General features: G+C 35.7%; 1 protein-coding gene across 3 annotated transcripts; it reads right to left on the reverse strand.

Annotated features, from left to right (window-relative positions):
• Positions 1-8,764: 8,764 nt before the first annotated feature.
• On the reverse strand, positions 8,765-19,747 carry LOC113692692 (probable ADP-ribosylation factor GTPase-activating protein AGD14). Of its 3 annotated transcripts, none has more exons than XM_072053415.1 (14): positions 19,405-19,747; positions 18,901-18,962; positions 17,226-17,313; positions 17,093-17,154; positions 16,860-16,956; positions 16,290-16,727; positions 14,244-14,915; positions 14,006-14,113; positions 13,784-13,903; positions 13,597-13,680; positions 10,177-10,312; positions 10,053-10,098; positions 9,410-9,530; positions 8,765-9,295 (listed from the first exon to the last, which is right to left on the reverse strand). In XM_072053415.1, the coding sequence occupies exons 2-13, from the start codon at positions 18,918-18,920 to the stop codon at positions 9,428-9,430; spliced, it is 1,974 nt and encodes a 657-aa protein (XP_071909516.1). In that variant the 5' UTR covers positions 18,921-18,962; positions 19,405-19,747; the 3' UTR covers positions 8,765-9,295; positions 9,410-9,427. The 3 variants fall into 3 exon arrangements, with proteins under 3 accessions (XP_071909516.1, XP_027066981.1, XP_027066982.1); XM_027211180.2 differs by having other exon boundaries at positions 19,385-19,740; XM_027211181.2 differs by lacking the exon at positions 9,410-9,530 and having other exon boundaries at positions 19,385-19,729.
• Between the last annotated feature and the right edge of the window lie 1,773 nt (positions 19,748-21,520).

Raw genomic sequence — 21,520 nt, forward strand, 5'->3', positions numbered from 1 at the left:
AAGGCAGGGGTAAAATGGTCACTTTTGCTCCAAGCACCTCCTTGAAGTTTATACTAGCTATGCACCGTTAATCTACCAATTTGAGCACTAAACCAACATTAAATCCATCATCAAACATCACATCAGCCATTACTCGAGAAGAAACTCTAGTATCTTGCTTTCACTAGTGCCTTCTTTGATTCCCTTAAATCGGTCCTACTATTTTGAGATTAGATTCTCCGTGAAACTTAGATGGAGCGAACTTCAAGAATTGCTCAACTCCTCAACCTTTCTTGGTTCTTTGGTTAGTTGATTGGTTTAGGGCTTTAGTGCTCCACTAATCGTGCTAGGGCATCAATCGTCTGGTTAATAGCAATAACTACGCGATTATTTTCATTCATTTCTAGGGTTTTGATTCAGTCCAGCAGTCGTTCTATAATCGTCCCCTTGAGCTTGGGGTTACTTAATCCCTCGCCCTCAATCCTTTTCACTCTTTTGATCACCCATAAATTTAACATATTTAAAGGCATGACATAAAATGAGTGCATATAAACGGAGTTTGAAAAGTGATACGTTTATCACGCCAAACAAATACAAGAATAAAAAGGGAAGATACCAAAATAATCGCAAATGGGTACAACCCAATCATGGATTTGAAATCATGAAGCAGTAAAGTCAAGCATGCCATGAGTATTGTTTAATTGCCTCAAAAGGCAGGAAACATAGTGAAACAAGATACAAAATATAATGGCCTTTAAGCGAGTGCCACCCCTTCCATCTTTGGCAAAAACTATTAAAATAGTTTAAATCACTAACTTAGTGGTTGGCGGAGCCAAAAGTCTTAATTACCTCCGTAGGATCATTTTCATTTCCAGTACTAGGAGTTTTAAATCTCATGTCCCTTATCGAATATCTTGTCATTCTCCACTTGTTCAACCAAGGTAACACACCCAGCCATCGACTTATCCATTCTATCTTTAATTTTGGACACTACCCCAACAAATCGATTCTTAGCTTTTTAAAGTTTCTCATAAGGAACCTTTGTCTTCCTTGCTCCTTAAGTATCTCAATCTCCATTTCAGGAATTTCTAGTAGTCTAGGCATCCGCAATTGCCCTCAGATCTCGACTATCCCCTCGAATCACCCTATTTTCCTCAGATAGCCACTTCCGATGATCGGCCACTATAAACACTCCATTACTTGGGCACGAGTAAGTCCTTTGAAAATCACATAAAGTACTAGTTCGGCGAGTTGGATTACACCTTCAACGAGCCCTCCCCTAGGCTCTTCACGGCCATGGTCACCATAATGTGTCCCCAAGACCGTGCAATGCCACCATTACCTTCCGTAACTTACAATTAAAATTAAAAGCTTAAATGGGACCAAATATACTAAATAAACTGGATTTGATCATCTCATACTATCCCACATGTATCACACAAGATCAAGACTTCTTGTCATCCACTAATTCAAACCTAGGTTCTAGTTTTCATTTTCACAAGCTATCACTTAACTTTCCAACCTGTTCTACAGTCCGGCATCCTAAACTTTTAAGTCTAGGATACACTACAGAGATCTAAAGCCTAAGCTCTGATACCAACTGTGATGCCCCCACTTCTCTCGAAGGCGAACCAAAGGGTGTCCGCGGGACGCCTGCCCAACTCTCGCCAGGACTTAAGCAATTCTATTCAAGCTTATAGCGGTACTAGAGGTCAACAACCAGAACATATACATAAAAATAGTGCGGAAGCATTCAAGTTTAACGATCTACAACAATCACCCAATCCTTACATCGGGTTCCCATAATACAGCCCAAGATATACAATATCCAAAAGTCTAAATAAAAGAGTTGGAACCCTATTACACGAGTACACCAAAGAGAAATTCCTCCGAATCTCATTCCAAGCCCAAACCTGTTAAGGAAAACAAATCTACAGAGTGAACAAAACGCTCGTGAGGCCAAGAACACACATGCAAGCACATTGTTCAAGTAACAATCCCAATTTAACAAGTAAAGCAACAATATTGCAATAAATAACAATTCGAGCGGAAAAGTAAACAGAAACAATTCAAGGATATCGGAGCTCTCAGGAGCTAATTTCCACTTGCTTTGCCAATGTCATTCGTATACCTTCCCGCGATGACACTCCGTCAACCGGGTCTGTATTTCCATTCCGTAGATCACCACTTACTTCCCTCCGTCCACCGTGCACCTCCCGACCCCGCAAGACATTTATAAGGCGATACTATACGAGTATGCCAAGCAAGACCTCTCATTAGATCAAACTTAATTATCTCATGGCTCACCAAGGTTCCCGACCAAACCCATGCCGGCTCGAGTCCAAGGTCGGCCTATGAGTTTGGGCGTCCCCTATTTTCATTTGAGAGTCGAGGAGATTCACTCCAACGACGTATGCAGCCATAGCATACCATTTCATTTCATTCAAACATTCATTCATCTCATTTCATTCAATTGAGTCATTCATAATTCATTCATTTCATTTGAATCATAAGTCATTCATTTCAAATAAGAACGAGTGCAGTAAAGTACACACTCGCCTCCATTTTCAAAGTCTCCAAACAATCATAACAATTAAGCATGTATCAAGTATTCATACATTTGACACTCACCAATATAAGAAATGAGGAAGAAATGTCCCTCGGAGCTTTAGGCGTTCACTGTGGGATCCTCTTGAAGGCCTTCTTGTGTGCCTGAGTAATTAACAATAGACTATCATTTACAAACCCCTACTATTAAAGAAGATCGTACCATAATACAATCTTAGAAAGTCTCGTGAAACGAGCCTTATTTATCCTAAATCGAGGCTCTCAAGTGGGGTTTCAAAGTACAAGAGAAATTTAGTTTTCATCTTGGAAATCAAGTATGAAACGTTCAAGTAATATCGAAGGAATAAGGACTACTTGAAAAACTCCATTTCCTTGGAATTCGGAAAATTTCAGTTTTGATACGATACATTAGAAAAATCGTATCTCACGGTTTACAAGTCAAAAATTGGAAAACTTGGTACCGTTGGAAACCAATTCCAAGGTGTTAATAGTTCATAGAATACACTTTCCCATGATTCCAGACGGAAAGTATTCAAAAATTGGCTCAAAGTTGCTGTTTTGAACATGAAGACAGCTTTCGGGGTTGGTTTTTGGCCAAATTTGGAAATTCGACAAAATTCACTCAATTTGAAATAGCCTTTGAAATTTGGAACTCTATTAGAGTTGTAATCAAAGTTTAAAACAAAACAAGTAGAACGAGAATTAAAGTTTTGAGCACCAAGATATGGTAGCTCAAAGTTACCCAAATTTCCTTGTGAAACAAGGGTTTTCCAAAATCAAGTCATGAACTTTGAAGGTTTAGTTGAGCAATGAAACGGCCTAGGAATAACACCAAAATTAGCAGTATAATACTGCCATATAAGGGTTGTTCCTCTACCAAATTTCATGGATAAATAAGCACAAAAAGTGGGTTAACAAAACCGTTAAAATCATAAGAAATTCTAAGGCTAAACTGCCTTTGAACTTCCGTTTTGCCGTTTCCAAACATTTGGTCAAGGAACATCTCAAACATGGTTCATTCCAGTAGAAATTGTCCAAAATATGTTCAAGGTACATTCGATAGATGATTTACAATAAGAAACTTTGGATAACAAGTCCCAAACCGTAGTTAGTTTCAAATCTGTCCAAAACATTGTTTTCGTTCACAAAGTCAGTTTTGAATTTTGATCATAAATCACTTAATTCAACTCGGAATTGAGTGTGGTTGGTAGCGTTAGAAAATAGACTCACAAGGATATATTTTCTCAGAAGAAACTATTTTCAAAATCTGTCCATAAATAGCTCATTTGTGAGCATCAATTGGCAGCTCATGTGCAGCCTTCCAGGAAGTAACGAAACAGAACAGTGGATTTGAAACGAATAGTTTGGCTCACTCAAATGGAACCACAATGTGATTTTTATACCATTGGAAAGCTGGGAATGTCTAGTTTCCATTGCCACAAACGGCACTCGATTCTGACATCGGAGTAAAACGATATAGTCAAAACAAAAACACTGCCTGGGTGAATACGGGATTAGTTTCCAGATTTCTAAGCTTTCGTAAATCCAACATTTGGGTGACCAAATCAAGTTATGTTTCAATGAAACTTTTTACACAACCAATATAACATGTAAAAAACATAATCAAGCCATTAGAATCTCAAAATTTTACACAAAAGTGGTCGGACAAGGCAGGGGTAAAATGGTCACTTTTGCCCCAAGCACCTCCTTGAAGCTTATACTAGCTATGCACCATTAATCTACCAATTTGAGCACTCAACCAACATTAAATCTATCATCAAACATCACATCAGCCATCAATCCAAGAGTGGGGTTCATAGAGCCCACATTCAAAATTTTCCAACAATAACAAGCCACCCACATGGATATCTAAGCTCATAAGTGTAAATCAACTTCCATAGGCCAAGAATTTGAGGGTTGATCGTCACTTACTTGTGTTGGTGAACAAGGGCAGAATTTCGGCCCTCTCTTAGCTCAAGAAAACCGTGAAAAACTCCCCCCTTTTGTAGCTTAAGATGATCTCCAAGTATTAAGCTAAGTGTGTGTGAAATTTGGAAGGAATTGGAGATGATTTGTGCAAGATTTAGAGATGAAAAATGAAGAACTCCTTGGGTTATTTTTGCAGCTGATGGCCGGCCACTTTGTGAGGAAGAGAGAGAGTGTTTTGATCTAATTTGGCTTCCTAAGAAAGCTTCATTTGTGTGGCTAGAATTGGTGCAAAAGTCAACTCTTCAATAGTGCGCGTACGCGCTCGTTTTGTGCTCGATTCCTCTCGCATTCATTTCACTAGTGCACTAAACCTCCAATATACTTATAATCATATTAATATTATTTACTCTTAATTGTCCCAAAATAAGGGTCTAAAGTCCCTCAATTAAATCGCGCGTGTAAAAACGCATATCTCCAAATTAAGTGCGATAAAATGAAACTTTCAAGAAATTCTTATAACGATAATACTAATAACTATCACTTAAGTATTTAAACATAAAATACCTATCTTAGGACCATTATACAAGTCTCCAATTTTCCCAACTTACGGTATCCTTGAATCGATTATTGATTCTAATCGCGTATTCACTATTTTCAATTAACGAGTTTCCAAAAATTAAATTTTGACACAAGTCACTTTTAAAATACAACGAAACTATAAACCCATGTAATTAGGTCTAAAGAGGTTAGAAAATAATATTCCGAATAAATGGGCAATTAAATATTCAAATAAACTCGAAATAGGAATTTAAAATAATAAATTTTTGCGAGTCCTCACAGGAGTCTAGTATTAATTCATCGATTAACCTTTCTTAATCTACTATTGATCATTCTTAATTCTCCAATAGTAATACACTCCCGATTCAAGGATAGCCTCGAAAAACGTGTGCTCGTTATTCCGAACTAAACGAATTTTCGAAAAGTGAATTTTCCAACAAAACGTTTTAAAATATAAAAGAGGCATTGTTCCATATAATTGGATTTTTAAATGGTCAAAATAAATAATTCGGAGAAAATGAGTAAATAAATAGTTAAGTAAACTTGTAATATTCGATAAATAAGAAAATTTTCGGGTCTTCACATCAACACTTTACGCTTTGCTCCAAGTTGAAGAGTCGGGTGAAGATTAATTCGGATGCAAGTTGATTAGCTAGTTAGTCATTTGGGTAGTCTTGTTAAGCAAGGGTTTATTTGTCATTTATCTCCCTGTTTTAGTTGTTAATTTTAAGCTTAATAATTCGGCCAACATTGTCCTTATTTTAGCCGAACTCTAGTCATTAGTTTTAGGGTTTAGCTAAGTCCAAATAACTTTAGGTTTGAGTCATTGTAAGGCTATAAATAGCCTAGTCTGTTCCAATAATTTTAGTTAATCAGTTTTTACAATAAAATTTGTGAGTTTATTCACTTTCTCTTGTCCAAGAGAGCTTCCCTTTAATACTTAAGAGTTTTCTTAAGTTATTCAATCCGAGCATATCAATCAAGTAAACACCTTGGTTGTGGCATTCTTTTACCAATATCTTTGGTTCACTAAAAATACTAAATTTGTGGGTCGAGCTTTGTCTTGGTTTGTGACTTGTGGTTTTAGAAGGGTCAAGGTTCCGCATTCCAACTTGCGTTCTTCGTCTAGATCTAGGGATTGGTTGAATACGAGTTCTTACCTTCGGGCGGATTCGTATCAATATATAAGTGCATCCCCTGCTTCAATTTATAATGTTATTTAATTTTATAAACACCCTCCTTATTCTTTGGGATTAGTGGCAAGAAAAGATACAAAAATTGATAAATTTTTCATATTACAAAGAAATTGGGTAAGAGATAATTTAACGGATGGCATAAAAATAAAAACAAATATGCCAGTTATGAGCTTTATTCATTTAGAAAGCAATTTTTAGGTTTTTATTTGTCTGGGATTTATTGGAAAAAATATGATAAAATATATATTTTTACGGTGTGGTAAAAATATTAAGATGTATAAATCATATATCTAATAAATATTTAAAAAGGAATGTGGAAAAAACGATTTTTATTGCAATAAAACTATAAAGCATTGTGCTAGGGAAGATGTATATAGTCTATTTTCCATAATTAAAATAAAACAGTTAGTCTAAGAATTATTTTAGCCACGCCGTATTTAATCACAAAGCAAAATTTAAGGTTTTTATTTATTTGAGGTTTTTCTCCTTTTTGAAAGAATTTTGATATCTTGCTTAACTTTGGACCATTAGATTTACAGTAGTTGGTTGATTTCCTTTCGTAATCGTTAGATCATTCAATGGTCAGACAACTTACTCATGCATTTTGGTAAAATTCAAAACTGTTGGCCGTTCTTTTATACATATCATTCCTGGTTTCCATTTTCTTCTTGTACAAACAATATTTGCAAATCATAGGCCACTATTTTACTTCTTTCAATGACTTGTTATGATTAGATATTTACCATTTACCTAAGAGTTGGGTTGTTTTTTGTATAAATTTCAACCAATTGATTAATTGTTCTTTGCACTTTCATCATACATTCACCATTAGATTAGATCATGAATCAATGGAGTGGTTTACTAATCATTGACTACATTTAAATCAAGAGGCTACATTTGACAAAGTAGATTAAAATTCATAAGCTTTTATTCATTTTATTTGTTCTCATAGCTTCCTTCCTAGTAATTTTCGTAAAACAGAGATTAAAAGGTGTGTAGCTTCTCCTTCAATAACTTATCACCAATACAACATAATTAAAACCAAAAACATTCTAAAGTTTATAGAAATTAATATATTTTTCCAACAATACACATTTGTATTTACAAGTTAGACAAAAAGAAACAAATGTGAATTTACTTCTATACAATGCGATTATTAATAAATTTAACAAAGCAACTTATTATTTCCTGTGAAAAATATAACTACAACTACTACAAAAGCTATTGTTTCATCAATTACTACCAATGAATCCATTCCAATGGGCACTGGCTGTGCATGGCGGCACAGCCCACTCTTACTAGTATATATATTTTTTAAATTATAGGCTTTGTGTGACAATTGGTGCTCGTACAAATATTTCCCATCAAATCCAGAGGCCATTGAAGGTGGGATTATAGATGACCTTTTGCATTTGAAGAATCTGTGTTAAACTAAATGCTGGCATTGACTAACAAAATGTGAAAACCAAGGGAAAATCAAAATCTTCTGGTTCTTATCTTGCTGGTGTTTCAGCCAGCAGAGAGGATAGTTTAGTTGGAGTCGTACTGGAGATTTTGGGGGAACAGAGCAAAGGGGATGGCGTGTCAACTTTTGAGTTCATAGGCAGTGGAGTTATTGGAGCCTTGCTAAATGACTTTACGTGCGGAGATTTCTCTGTATGGAATTTCAGAAGCTAAGTTTCCTAAGCTGCGGCAACAAGCTATAAGGTACAAATCTTTTGTTTTAGTTGCTCTCCCATCAAATATTGGATATGAAGACTACATTTCAGACATTGCAGCACAAGTCCCATATTTTTACTTTTTAGCTGATATTAGTCAGTTTCAAGTGCTGAATTTTCTGAGTTAAAAAAAAATGCTTTTAAATGCTGCCACGTGCTGCACATGCCATCATTCCATTAGAAATTAGAAGGAATCTGTCAATTGCCCCTTTTTGTTCAAAATAGAATATATTATGGACTACATTTACTTTGCAAAATAAATTAGAGACTAGATCCACGCATCACGTATGGGGTGATAGATTAGAAACCAAAATTACAATTCTCCCATTCATTCTTCAAGAAGAGAAAAATTAAAACAAGTCCGAGTTGGAAAACTTTGAAGTTTCCACGTCCAAGAATGTCCAGAAATCTAAAGCTACTTCAAATAGAAAACATTACCCAAATGTAATCTGCTCCCGAAAATCAACTAAGAAAAAACATTAAATCTTGATCCATTCCACGTTTAAATTAAAGTTCACACTCATAATTAGTTTCGCCCCCTACATCAAATTCTTGGCTCCACCACTGTTTATGGACCAAACTCGAAACTAATTAGATCAACCAAAAAACCTACATCAACCTTAAAACATTATTGATTCCAACTCGCACAAGACTGATCGACACAATACTAAACCCGATTCTGTGGGAAAGTATACAAGTCCGAGTTAAACGACAAAACAAGTCATGCGTGATGAAACAGAACAAGAATCGTATTCTCTCCAACAAAATTCTTGAGAACAAGTTCAAACTTCCCTAATGAACTCATGCAATGATAAATTGAGGACAGATAGCAATCACATATGCTGATATAAATTCTCTAATACCAATGTTGTGAGTTTCATAGTTGGTGCAGGAGAGAGGCAACACCGGTTGTCATGCCATTCTATTTCAGGAACAAGCACAGAACGAATAACAAGCAGCTACTTAAACGTTAGAAAAACAGAGAAAGTAAAAAAGCACGAGCTTTACACTGTAGAACCTGCAACGTCATACTGACACAGCTGAATACAGCCAAGCAGCCCACAACCTCCAATTTTCTGAATATATACTTTGGGCTATGATGCACAGGAAGTCTTTACCCGGTCTGCTATAAATTGTCTACTGCACTTCTTATTTGGTAATGACTACAAACATGAATATCCGTACAGTATATAGCCTAAGAATACAGCCTTTAACCCATAACTCCTGCCAAGAATAGAAAACACGAGCAACCACTAAACCTTGATCAAATTGAATGGCTATGCCAGAGTCTACTAGGCAAAAGGATTGCCTCCAACAGACGCAACAGGACCATGAGATGGGACATTCCTGCCAAAGAAAAGGCTGATTTTAGCTGGCCTCCGTTGCGAGAGTGAAGGCAATACATCTCAATTTTGGAATAAATGACAGGAGCATCAGGATTTTGAATATTCTGAAGCCAACCTTTTCAAGACAACATTGTCAGGACCAAAAACAAATTACACCAAATGGTTCTAGCAGCACATGCATTAGGATACCACACACCTTGAATCCAAATCCTTCTTCTCCTCCCCCAAAACACTTCCTGTTTTGCTTAATATAAGTAATCTAAGAACTACAAGCTAAACTTTCCCTATTAATAATCAGCATACTCAAGCTATTGATTCACAAAGGACAAGTAAATGCAGACCTTGAAGCATTTTTATTTATTTAATTATTTATTTTAGTACGCAATGTGATGAGAAAGCAAATTGTAAATTTCCAATTAATGCTAATAAAGTTCATTAACAACATTAACCTTTCTTCCCTCAAGAAAGAGAAAGAAAACCTTTCTCGAGGAAAATCAGATAAGAATAGGTACCAAAACCATGAAAGCTATCTCTTCATTCCCATGGCAAAACAAAATTTCACTTCTCCAAACATCAAGATATAAAGTAACGGAAATGGACTCTTGACAAATTTTCTGATGCTTTCATAGTGTAAATAGAACTGCAACATCACGCACTGGGCAGTTCTTTTCAGGATTTCAAATATGAACATTCCCAAAATGCATTTGCGAATCATGAATGTTGATGTCCAGAAGACAATAAAAAAGAAAAATACTTACGACATTTGTGTGCTTGGTGCCTGCCCTACCAAGAACCCTAAGGCACCTGGAAATCCCAGGAGAGTCAGATGGAGCAGAGTCCACTTTCCAATTATAATAATGAGAAAGATGAAATTTTACTCACCATCTGAACCAGCAGGAACATAGGAAACCATTGGTTCTTGAGCAAACCAGTGCTCATTTGCACCAGCAGTGAAGGGAGTTGACATCTGGCCATTTGGCAGTGCAGCTTGCAAAGAGCTAACATCCCAGAAGTCGGACTGAGCACATAGGATCTTCAAGTTAGAAAGCCCAGACAACACTATCACAGAGTTGTAATATGCAACTATACATGAAACTGAAAATGTCCTTTAGCAATCATAGCTCCCCAACCAAAACAAAAACAATAAATTCCCACTATATCTGTCAACATTATCAGCATTAGTAGGACAACATCCAGTATATAATTTGATTTTACAAGTTGTGAAATATAAAGGGCCATGGAAAGCAAAAAGGAAAAAATAAGTGATAGAGAATAAAGGAAACAACACAGCAGCACTCTAAAGAAAAGTTTGATTAATTGTCGAACCATTTTGTGCATTATTCTCAAACTCATAATTGAGTACCAACTCAAAATTTGCTGGGAACAGTTCTCTGCTCCTATAAAATATAAAGCATTTTAAGTTGTTAAATAAATCCCAAGGGTACCATGAGTAGATTCCATTGAAAATAAGCTGTCTCATTCTCCCCTGCTAAGGCAACTGACCTCCAGCAGTGAACCAAAGAGTTAGGCAAGTGACCAATAATGATTCATGAAGAGCATGCATCGCTTAAGGATTACAAAAGTTACTAAAACCTGTGAATGAATAAGACTTAATTCTGAATATCATGGGTACTTCAAACACTCCCCTACCTGGTGTAGTGAATTGAAAGAAGTGCAAAGACATCTGTGGCTTAAGGATTTCAAGTCCAAAAATTTTAAGGAGCTTGTAAGGAATTTTCTTCCCTATCTTTGAAGAGAAGCAGCCTTCTATGTTAGTTACTTCAAATTGGGAGAAAGCAGATAGATAAAAGCTACAAAAAACAGGGCGGATTAGAGTGTATATGCTTTTGAGGAATCAACCTTGACACGACTGTGATTGAAGATGCTTATGCCAGAGACAAGCATAAACCTACTTTATATTCCATAGCACGTGTCCATTTCTTTCACGTTTCAGTGTGCCCTTCCACTGCCTCGATTTGCCTATGCATGTTTAATTAAATTTCAGCTTTTATTCTACACCTACTAACAGCTCTTTCTCCTTTCCCTAAAATCAGATGATTATAGGTTTTTATAAGCCACAAGCTACTTTAAGGTGTTCGCATTTGATTTTGGCTTCTGATTTTAGCTCATGATTAGCTGAAAAAAAGCTAATTATGAGAAGCAGACTTTGGGGATGTTCTCGATTGCTGTAGATTTTGCAAAAAGCTAATTAATAAGAACCAGTAAAAGCTACTCTTGGGTAGATTCCAGATTTTAGCTTCTTTGCCTATTGAAAAATAAAAAAATCTAGGGACAAATCCAAACATGAACAATAAGTAAACAGATCTTTCAAAATCAGAGTATAAATTCGACTGAAATAATCCGCCAGAACAAGGCTGCATTTCTAACAATCGACAATATTCTAATAGTTGCTGCATTTCTAAATCTAACAGAGCAAGCTGTTGTAGTGCAAATGATTCTCGTGTGGACAAGTGTTGAAATGACAGGCCAGTTTTGTCAACTCAGGGCATGAAGGGAAGATGCAAGGAAGGTTGGACAACCTTATCGCACAAATAGTGCAGGATAGAATCTGATGGCTAACAAAAGTGGACAGAGGACCAAAGAAATGAAATGCATCAGTTCAAAACGAGCAGACAAAAATTAATGTGGATGGAGCCTAGGCTGGGAATCCAGGACCAGCTAGCGCAGCAGACCTCTTAATAGCATGATCAGTATGCTGGCAGACTGGTTAAGTGCGAACACAGAAAATTCAGCAGTTTAGCAGCAGAACAGTGGGCAGCCGATGCTTTATGGCCTAAAATTAGCTTGACATATGGGAGAGGGAAATATCATCTGGGAATTAGACTTCATTTAAGTGGTGATCCCCCAGCAAGAGAAGTCAATGAAAACAGCTCTCCAATTTTATTCAGAAAGTAAAAAGCAAAGCGGGGAAACAGTAGGGTTGTATCCTACAACACGCTTGGAGAAGCAATTCCTGTGCAGATAATCTGGTAAATCTGGATAAATTGGCACTAAAATGAGGCCCAGGAGGGATAGTCTATAGCAAACCACCATTGACATTAAAAGGCCTCTTTATGTCGAGATGCAGCTGGTACTGCAATGCCAGTGCCTAGTTTGTACTTAATGGGCCATTGGCCCATCTAACCTATCCAAATATTTTCAGAACAGCCAGCTTTTAATATTTGATCCCCACAGACAAAACAAATATAACATAATAGCCCTAGTTAGAATTCTTGTGCAATGCCAAGCGTTGCAGAACATAGAAGTTAACCACAAATCAATATGCCCGAACATATTAAAGGATCCAGAGTGCAACATGAGTATAAGATTATTGAATGCATAAGTCAAAAGATGAATATGATTCAGGAAGCACTGCATAGTTTCCCTTCAATGAGTTTATCTACTTATCAATTCTTAAAGGCAAGAAAACTTAATCATTTACTTCCACAAAAGAACAAAATCTCTTCTGGACGCCAGCAATTCACTCCATATCTGAGTATCTCATTTCAGAGGGAAAATAGTTCGGTTTAATCAGTGCATCCAGGAACTTTCCAAGACTTGCCAAATAACAAGTAGATAATAGACAAGCATACAAGAAAACAAGCAAACAAACAAACAACAAACACAGCAATCTGCAAAACTAAGATGAGTATGAAAACTTATCATATTATGTCCGATTTAACCCCTACAACAAAAAACACATTTAACTACAGCCAATGGAAAAAGCTAAACCGATATCCTGTAAGTAGTATCTTCAAAAGTAACGTAGCAATTCTTTTAGACGGAAGTCGGAAAGTTCTCTTCTTCAAGTCTACTTATTTCTTGAAGGTCACCTGAACAGAATTCACACATGCAACTGCTTCATACACCAACATATGGCTTCAACACACTTTAGTCTTCTGTCATTTCTTAAATAAGCAGAAAGAGATAGCATATTGATAAAATGGCTTAATTTGATGAAGGCATGACGCTTTCGGCACATGATGCAATGCATAGCGGTAAAACAAGGTGACATCAGTAGTAACTACCACAGTTGAATCACTTTAACATAGTTGACATTCTGGAGTGATACAACTGAGATCCTAGTAGCAAACATAATGAAACTGTCAAATCATCTTTTGCACACGAAGAAGACAGCAATTGGTCTTAGATGCTAACAAAAGGCAGCCATTCCACCGATCTTTCAGATACCTCATCTATTGTCCCATTAGATTGTAAGGGCAAAGGAAACTCATTGACCCAGAAATGCAAAATAGCAAAAACTGCAATTATCCATGGTGTAAACTTAGAGAGGCATCATACCATGTTTTCGCTTTCTATTTTAGCATCATAAGGAAGATCAAATGGATTGGTAGACTTTGGGCTAAGTGCATGTGAATGTCCTCCCTGTGTAATATAGGAAAACTTACTATGAGAAAAGAAACTGTTCAGTTCAGAAGCAACTGCAGTGCCAACATTGCAAAACCAATAAAATAGCAAAAGGACAAACCATTGCAGGAGGGATTGGTGCATCATGTTGATGTTGTGACAGACTCATTTCTGATGATACAGTAGCTATTGGAGGTAAAGTATCCCTTCCAACAGTCGGAATTTCACCATGGTTGAAGCCCTGCCGAGTTAGACAATTGAATGAATGGAAGAAAAGCATCAGAAACCATGATGCAAAGGCATAAGATGGAAACAATCATACAAAGGCACAAGATGGACCAACCTCTGATTCTCTATACAAATACTGTTCTGCAAATGAAGATTGATTTACTACTTGTTCACTACTTCTCTTTACTAATTGCCCATAAGATTCTTCAAAAGCATTCCATGGCTGCAGAACAAAATAGTAACCAAACACAGACTTCTTCAACATACAGTCTCATGTAATTAAATCAATAGAGAAAAAAATTGCCCAATAAATACCTAATGGCCCTACATTGTATTAATCGGCAGTTGCTTACCTCAATTCTAGGCTTGGCTGCAACAATTTGCTGAGCTGCACCCCATGGAGGCATTGATGAAGAAGGCCCATTGGAAGAATTATTTTCAAAAGAAGGCCACTGGTTTAAGGATAGAAGCGGGTTAAAGCTCTGCCCAGGATTTTTATCAGAAGAAGGCACTTCCAAAACCGCAGAATTCACATTGCCCACTGGTGCTGAATGCTGAGGTGTGTCAAATGTTGCCCATCCTTCATTTTGAGGGATAACTTTTAGAGATTTATCATCAAGACTGGCAGCTGGCGGCTGCTGAGGTATCTCGGAGAACAAGTCCATAGATGAGGATTGATTAGGTTTTGGTAATTGCTGCATATCAATATTTGAAGCAGTTGACAAACAAGAAGTCCCAAATGGATCAATACTTTGGGTGGATGACAATCCTGGCAAATTAGATGTACTACCAGCTAAAGCTATAGAAGTAACATTTTGTAGTGCAAATGGTGCAGTGAAAAGGTCCAAGCTATCATGGTTCCCCTGAGCTGATGTTTGGGGTAAAGAGGTTAAAGTTGGTATTTTCTTGCTACGAGCCTCAACAGATTGTTCAGCTTCAGAGCCAACATCAGCTGCTCCAACAGAAGTCTTGAAAGACAAGGAATTGCTATCCAGTGACCCAATACTTTCAGAAGAAGCAGTTCTCTGAATGTAACAGCATTATATAGTCGATCAGCTTAAAGACATTAGGATCAAACTCATAGTACTGGAAGCAACAAAGCATGTGTTTGCATCCACTTGTGAGTATGTGTCAGATGTGTTGGTATCAAAGGCAAACTCAAAGAATTTCTTGTTGGCAGAATTGTTATTTTAGAACCTACATGAGGCCCATACTAATTCAGAATGGCAGGGTGTCATGCTCTCCTCGACATCTTTAACACAAAAAAATGGATGTTCAATGTAACTATTTGAAAATTTGTCGCAAAATGCTAGCAACAAAACCTCTTCAGAGTTGCTAAAATGCATATTTCACGGTTAGCGGTTTAGCATTAGGCACTGAGGTTTAATATTTAAAGAATACAAGGCATAGAAAGAACACCCAGATAGGCACTTGCAAACAGTTTGTCATGACAAATCTCTTACAAATGCTAGTACTTTCTATTCTCCCTTGAGCAATGCATCCCACCATCTTTAGACCTTTTCAACCCTGGACACTATCATCTTTGTCCCTATTTGGCTATTTGCAATAAAACTCAGAAGGTAATTCACCAAGTATCAAATCTCTATCTAAGAATTAAGGCCATGTCTGTTCTTGGATTATAGTTTCTCACTTTGATTATTCCATACTCTGTCTAAAGAAATCAACAACAGAAAAACACTAAATTTAATTTACTCAATACTGAAAAGCCACCTCCACAGTAAAACAATAAATGCTTAGACTAAGGACAAGTGATGTGTGGGACTATATAACTAGTAAACAAAAATTTGAGTCCCATGTTTCCTCCTCCCCCACCCCCACCCCCAATTCATTTTATAACTAAAAAAGAAATGTTTAAGCAAACATAAAATGGCTTGCAAAGTGGATTCCATCATCTATTTGAACTGATAAGAAAAAAAAAGAACCCACAGCAAACCTAAGCTCGGATGCCGCTCTGTTAACTACAAGCCCAAACAAGTACACTAACTAAAAGAAATTCCAGGGAAATAGGGAAAAAGTGAAAGAAAAGTAAAGAAAATGCAATTGAGATAATTTGACAAAAATATTTATGAGCATAAATACTAGTTTTATGACCATAAAAACATTAGGCCAGTTGCAGGCATCAAATTCTTTATATGATGACAGACCATCATTTTTATAAATTTGGGAGAGCAATAGGCCTCTTACTTCCAAATGTGTATTATCAGCATGCAAGATCACTGAACGCTAAACTTCAGTTCTTTTGACATGTAGCATAAAGCATTGAATCTAATGGTACTGCTCGCAGAAAACCTGACACAACAACGTTGTAGTACTTAGAACCTAGACAAACCAGGCAGCTTATATTTTGGCCGGCAGCATAGATAATCAAGAAGAATAACCTGCGGATATAACATTTGTCCAGAACCTCTATTGGCATATGAATCTGGATATCGGTTGGCTGCATTATGCGCAATATCTTCACCACAAAATTCTCTTGATGTTTCACTAGACGGGCTTCCGATGTCCTTCTGGAAATTAGGCGATTGTGCACTAGATGAATAGTCTGAAACTCTGGAGTTAGACCGTCCAAATCCAAACCTATCCTCGTATATATGATCACTTAAACGGCTAGGACTACGATCACTCAGTCGACTAGGACTCAGGAAACTTGAGACTTTTCCTTCATAAAGACCTCGATCTGAACCAGGCTTTCTAGTAAGAACTGGTGCATGCCTCCCATATTGTCTTTCTTCGTACTGAAAATCATATGGTGGACTCTGGGAATACGAATGATAAGAACTTGCTCGCCTTGTTTCATCTTCATGGCTTCGAGCAATCTGACAAGTGGCATATGGAAGGATGACCATCATGTTAAACTGCACTCAGGCTCATTAGAAGATAATGCTTCTGGTTGCTTCACCTCTCTTTTACCTTGAAGTCTGTGAAGCATATATAAGCTGGATGATTACCTGTGAGTCTCTAGGAGGCCTGTCAAATGACCCTCCCCCAACATACTTTTTCATCACATATACGTTCCTTATGAACTCGCGAACTTTTTCCGCATTACTGCAAGATCAAAACAGAGTTTTCATTAAATTTCTGCTAACCTTCAGTTCTTTTTACTGTATTTATAAGTTATAGGCATATGTTAATTTGAAAGAAGAAGGAAAAGAGAATGATGTAAGCAGTCCAGATCTCAAACCTATTGTCAGGAAGTCTCTGCCTTTGTGAATCCCAATGTTTCAAATAAATCTCTCTAGCACGCTGAAAGAGTATTATCTCACTACAAAGTATGAGAACAAGCAGTTAATAAAAGAATAACAAACAATATTTACCTGATTACCACCATTTTGAAGAGCTTCCACTTCTTGGAAAGTGAACTTAGCCATCGATACAGACTTCACACGGTGAGTAAACTCACGGCTGCACCAAATATTATCCTACTTAGAATTTATCCTTTGGAGCTATTCATAAAAAAAGTTAATTAGGAAATGTGGTAGCAACCTGTACATCTAGAGAAGGCTTGGAAATGTTAGACTAAAATGAATAAAAGATTATGAGATTTAGTCATCTGTAAAGAACTATAAGCCGCAATGTGTAATCTAAAATCTGAATGATCAAAAGAATCAAGTACAAAAAAGAAGTTACTATCGAAATCGATTGGTAAAGCCACAAAAATCACTCCCCAAACTGAGTTTAACACAATTTCTCTTGAAATGTCAAAATATCACAGCTTCAAAAAGTTTGGAGGCAAGAGAGAGAGAGAGAGAAACAACCATACAGAATTAAGAGAAAAAAAAAAATTTTGAATAACCAAGTAAATTAAATCCAAAGCATAATGCAAAGACCACACATATGTATTTGCAGCAAATACTTGCACAAAATTTGATATTTCATTTCAGATGCGTAGAAACCTGCTTTAATTAAGATTACATATCAGAGCCACAACATGAGAACTCTCAAAAGTGAAGATACAAAAATTTGTCCAAACCTAGGTCCTTACTTCTCATAGTTGTCAGCATGATTAAATCAAGGTCAAAGTTGGTCAGTCTATTCAATTCATGAGATGCTCAAGCAGTAGCTTCCTCCCAAACCTAATAGACAGTGATTAATGGTCCAACATTCCAGCTACAGAATCAAATACATCACAGTTTGCAAATTGATTTTTTGTTAGAATTTAAATCAAGGCTTCACCATTTCTAACTCCCAGTCCAAATCAGAAATCAACTCCAAAGTTCAGCCAAATTACAAACACCACTAGTGAGCAAGGACATCTGATACATTCCTTCACGTACATAATAAATAGACATTTATACCTTCTGTCATTCATTTACACATACACATACATGTAGGCACTGGTTTGATTTCAGCCTCCCCCCCCCCCTTTCCTTCAAGCAGACCACTGAAATGTAAATGTATGTTTACAAACACGTTCTCAGCCCATTTGAGAATTTGAAGAACAGAAAAGTCAAAGAATTTTTTTCTGCTCTCAAACTAAGGATGACAGCAGCCTACCCCACGCTTTGAACATAAAGCATAGTGATTAACAGCACCTTTTGAGAAATTGAAGAAGAGAAATGAAGCAGAATTTTTTCTATCCTCAAACTAAGGGTGACAGTAGCCTACTCATGCGTTGAGGATAAAACAGCAGTGGTTAAGGGCACCTTGTGGACCCATAAAGAGCCCAAAACCCATCGAGACATTCAAATACTTCCTAAATCTGTCACATCAACTAATTCTAAAGTAAACAAACCAAAACGAAAAAATGAGATCACCACTTTCTTGTGTTTATCTATCCATAAGGATCTGAAGAAACACAGTCATTTCTTCCATATTGCCATCATGCAAGTAGTTAAATTCTGAATTAAATAACTAAAACTGAACTCAGAGCACCATTTCCACAACGAAAGTAACAATTAATAAGTTTACCTACGAAAAATAACATTCATAAAAAAAATCCGTTATGCAACCAACAAAATCTCCAATAAAAATGAAGATAAAAAAACTCACTGTATTCCACTGCAAGTCATGCAGACAAATGTCCAGAAATTTGTACAGACATATTGAGGACCCTGCCAAATGAGCATGTGCACGCACATTAGAAAACAAATACCAAATATCAAAGCCATAACTCTAAACTATCAAACGCACCCATTTTTCAAAGGAAATATTCGTAGTACTGGCTTTCAAAGGAATACCCATTTTTCTTTGCCATTCCTGATTTAATTTCTCAACGGAAACTACTACCATGAGCAAAACCTTTTGTTAACATCAATAAATTTAAAATTTTAACCAACGATTGGAAAAAAAAAAAAAGGAAAAGAAACAATTCTCCGTTTAGATAAAGCCAAAAAAATTACAGAATTTATCATTTTCATAGTGTAGAAATGAAATTCTTTTTCAAGCAGCAAATCCTGCAGTGATAAAACGAAATTGGAAGGATCAATTTAGCAATAAAGTAAAAAACTAAATCAAATAAACAAAAAAAAAATACCAAGCTGTTGCAGTTAATACATCGGCGATTGGGTGGGAGCTTCATGAGGCCTCTTATTATCTTCTCATTTCGCTCTTCTTCCTTTCTGCTGCTCATTTTCTCCCTCAAGTAGATGGTTCCAGCTTCAAAGAAGTAACTGTTTACAGGAACCTATTTGATTCGAGAGGAAGAGAAAGCGAATAATTTAGGGTTTTAGATTTACTTGGGTAGAACATCCAAGAAAAATGAAAACAGCTATCCATACCCTCTCTTTCGCTTTCTCTCTCCTTTCTCTTCCTTATGGATTTCAATTCAAAATTGTGGTCTTGTTGTGGAACTAATGATTGAAGGGAAATTATGCTTATAGCCCTTTACATTTCAATTAATTGAGATATTCTCCCAAGTCTTTGTAGAATCATTGGCCGCAGAGAGTTTTTTTTTTTTTTTTTTTTTCCAGGGGGTGGAGAAGTACAAGGGAAAAATAATACAGAAAATTATACAATTGCATTAGTGTGAGCTTGGATTCAGGGATTTGGGTGGATTTCGATTTCAAATCCTTACTCTATATAAATATATATATATATATATATAAGTAACTATTTTAATTAGAGTGTGTATTTTTTACTGTTATGTGACATGCCTAATTAAAGAAAATTAACGGGTTATATATCATTTAAATTTTACCCATATTGAATATTATCTTATATGTTTAAAAATTATCTCTAATTTTAAAATAATTAAAAATAAATAATCTTATCTTAATGATATCTATTTTCTATCAAATTTTTACATAGAACTATAGTAAAATATTTTTCCAATTACAATTATTAAAATCTTACATATTTCATAAACTACCTATTTTCATCACCTTATTGTTGATTAATATTTCAATTGTTCATCATCTCATCCCTTAATTTTGAATTAACTTAGTATAAGAAAGAGAATTAATTATTACACTGATAGAATTATCAATATTATTGGCAACTAAATATTTATTGATGAAAAAAGTGGATTGCTGGATCTTTTCTACTTAATTAAATGTCAATATATATTTCTAGGTTTATGGTCATTATAAAAATTTAAATTATCTAAAATAATATTTATAAAAAAAAAAAGTATCTACCAAGTTTTTGATAGGTGATACATTATTTGATATATACTATCATATTATAGTGAAAGTATGTAAACAAATTTTTAAAATTAGTAAATAATTGAACATTTAGAGTGCATTCATTTTTTAAATTAATATGAATGAACATGTAGGATTGTTTTAATTTTCGTAATTAAATTATTCATATTTGTATAAATTCACAATAAATAAATAAAAAGACCGTGGTAAGGTACGAGCAAAATTCTAGTTTGGATTTAAAATCAAAAAACAAATAGGATGTGTTTGAACTGCGTGAGTGGGTGAATTTCAAATCATTCCAAGCAACCTATCATTTCAAATCACTCGTAAGCCCTATTTGATAATCCAATTCAGCGCTTAAATTTAATGGATTCAAATATTAACATATTCAGACCGTTTAATTATAAAAAATTGAACATCTGAATTGATTAAATAACACTGAATTTTCTAAGTAAAACTTGGTCCCAAAATTAATTGATAAGTTATTCACTTATCACTGATAAGATTTAATACTTAACAATTCAATAATTTAATGGATTCAAAATTCAAATTTCAAATTTCAAACTTCAATTTTCAAATTTCAGTTTTATCCAATGCACCTTTAGTCACTCCAACTTTCCCCCAATTCTCCTTAAGCTATCCTCAATGAAGTCAAGAACGGAAGACATTAACCATGGTATTATTGCCTCTGCCTGCTGCTCGCTAATTAAGAATTTGAAAAAAGAAACCAAATCACATGACCTTGTATTTAGGATGGTTTCACATGTTTTTGTGAGTTCAGGTTTGTGGGAGAGAATTGACAATTGTCATAGCCTCTGTATTGTTGGAAAAAAATCGACTCTTTTTTTATTTTTTTTACCTAGTAAAAAGCGCCTAGCAAATTGGAAGCTCCAAAGTTGAATAATAAAAAGTTGGGATTTTTGGTTGTAGGAGCTAATTTGACTAGTAATAGTGTTGGATATTTTAATAAAAAAAATCACATGTTTATTTTGAATTCAAACACAATAAATTACAAATTGTTCAATAAA

Source organism: Coffea arabica, chromosome 6c (assembly GCF_036785885.1).
Source record: "Coffea arabica cultivar ET-39 chromosome 6c, Coffea Arabica ET-39 HiFi, whole genome shotgun sequence".
Lineage (NCBI taxonomy): Eukaryota > Viridiplantae > Streptophyta > Magnoliopsida > Gentianales > Rubiaceae > Coffea > Coffea arabica.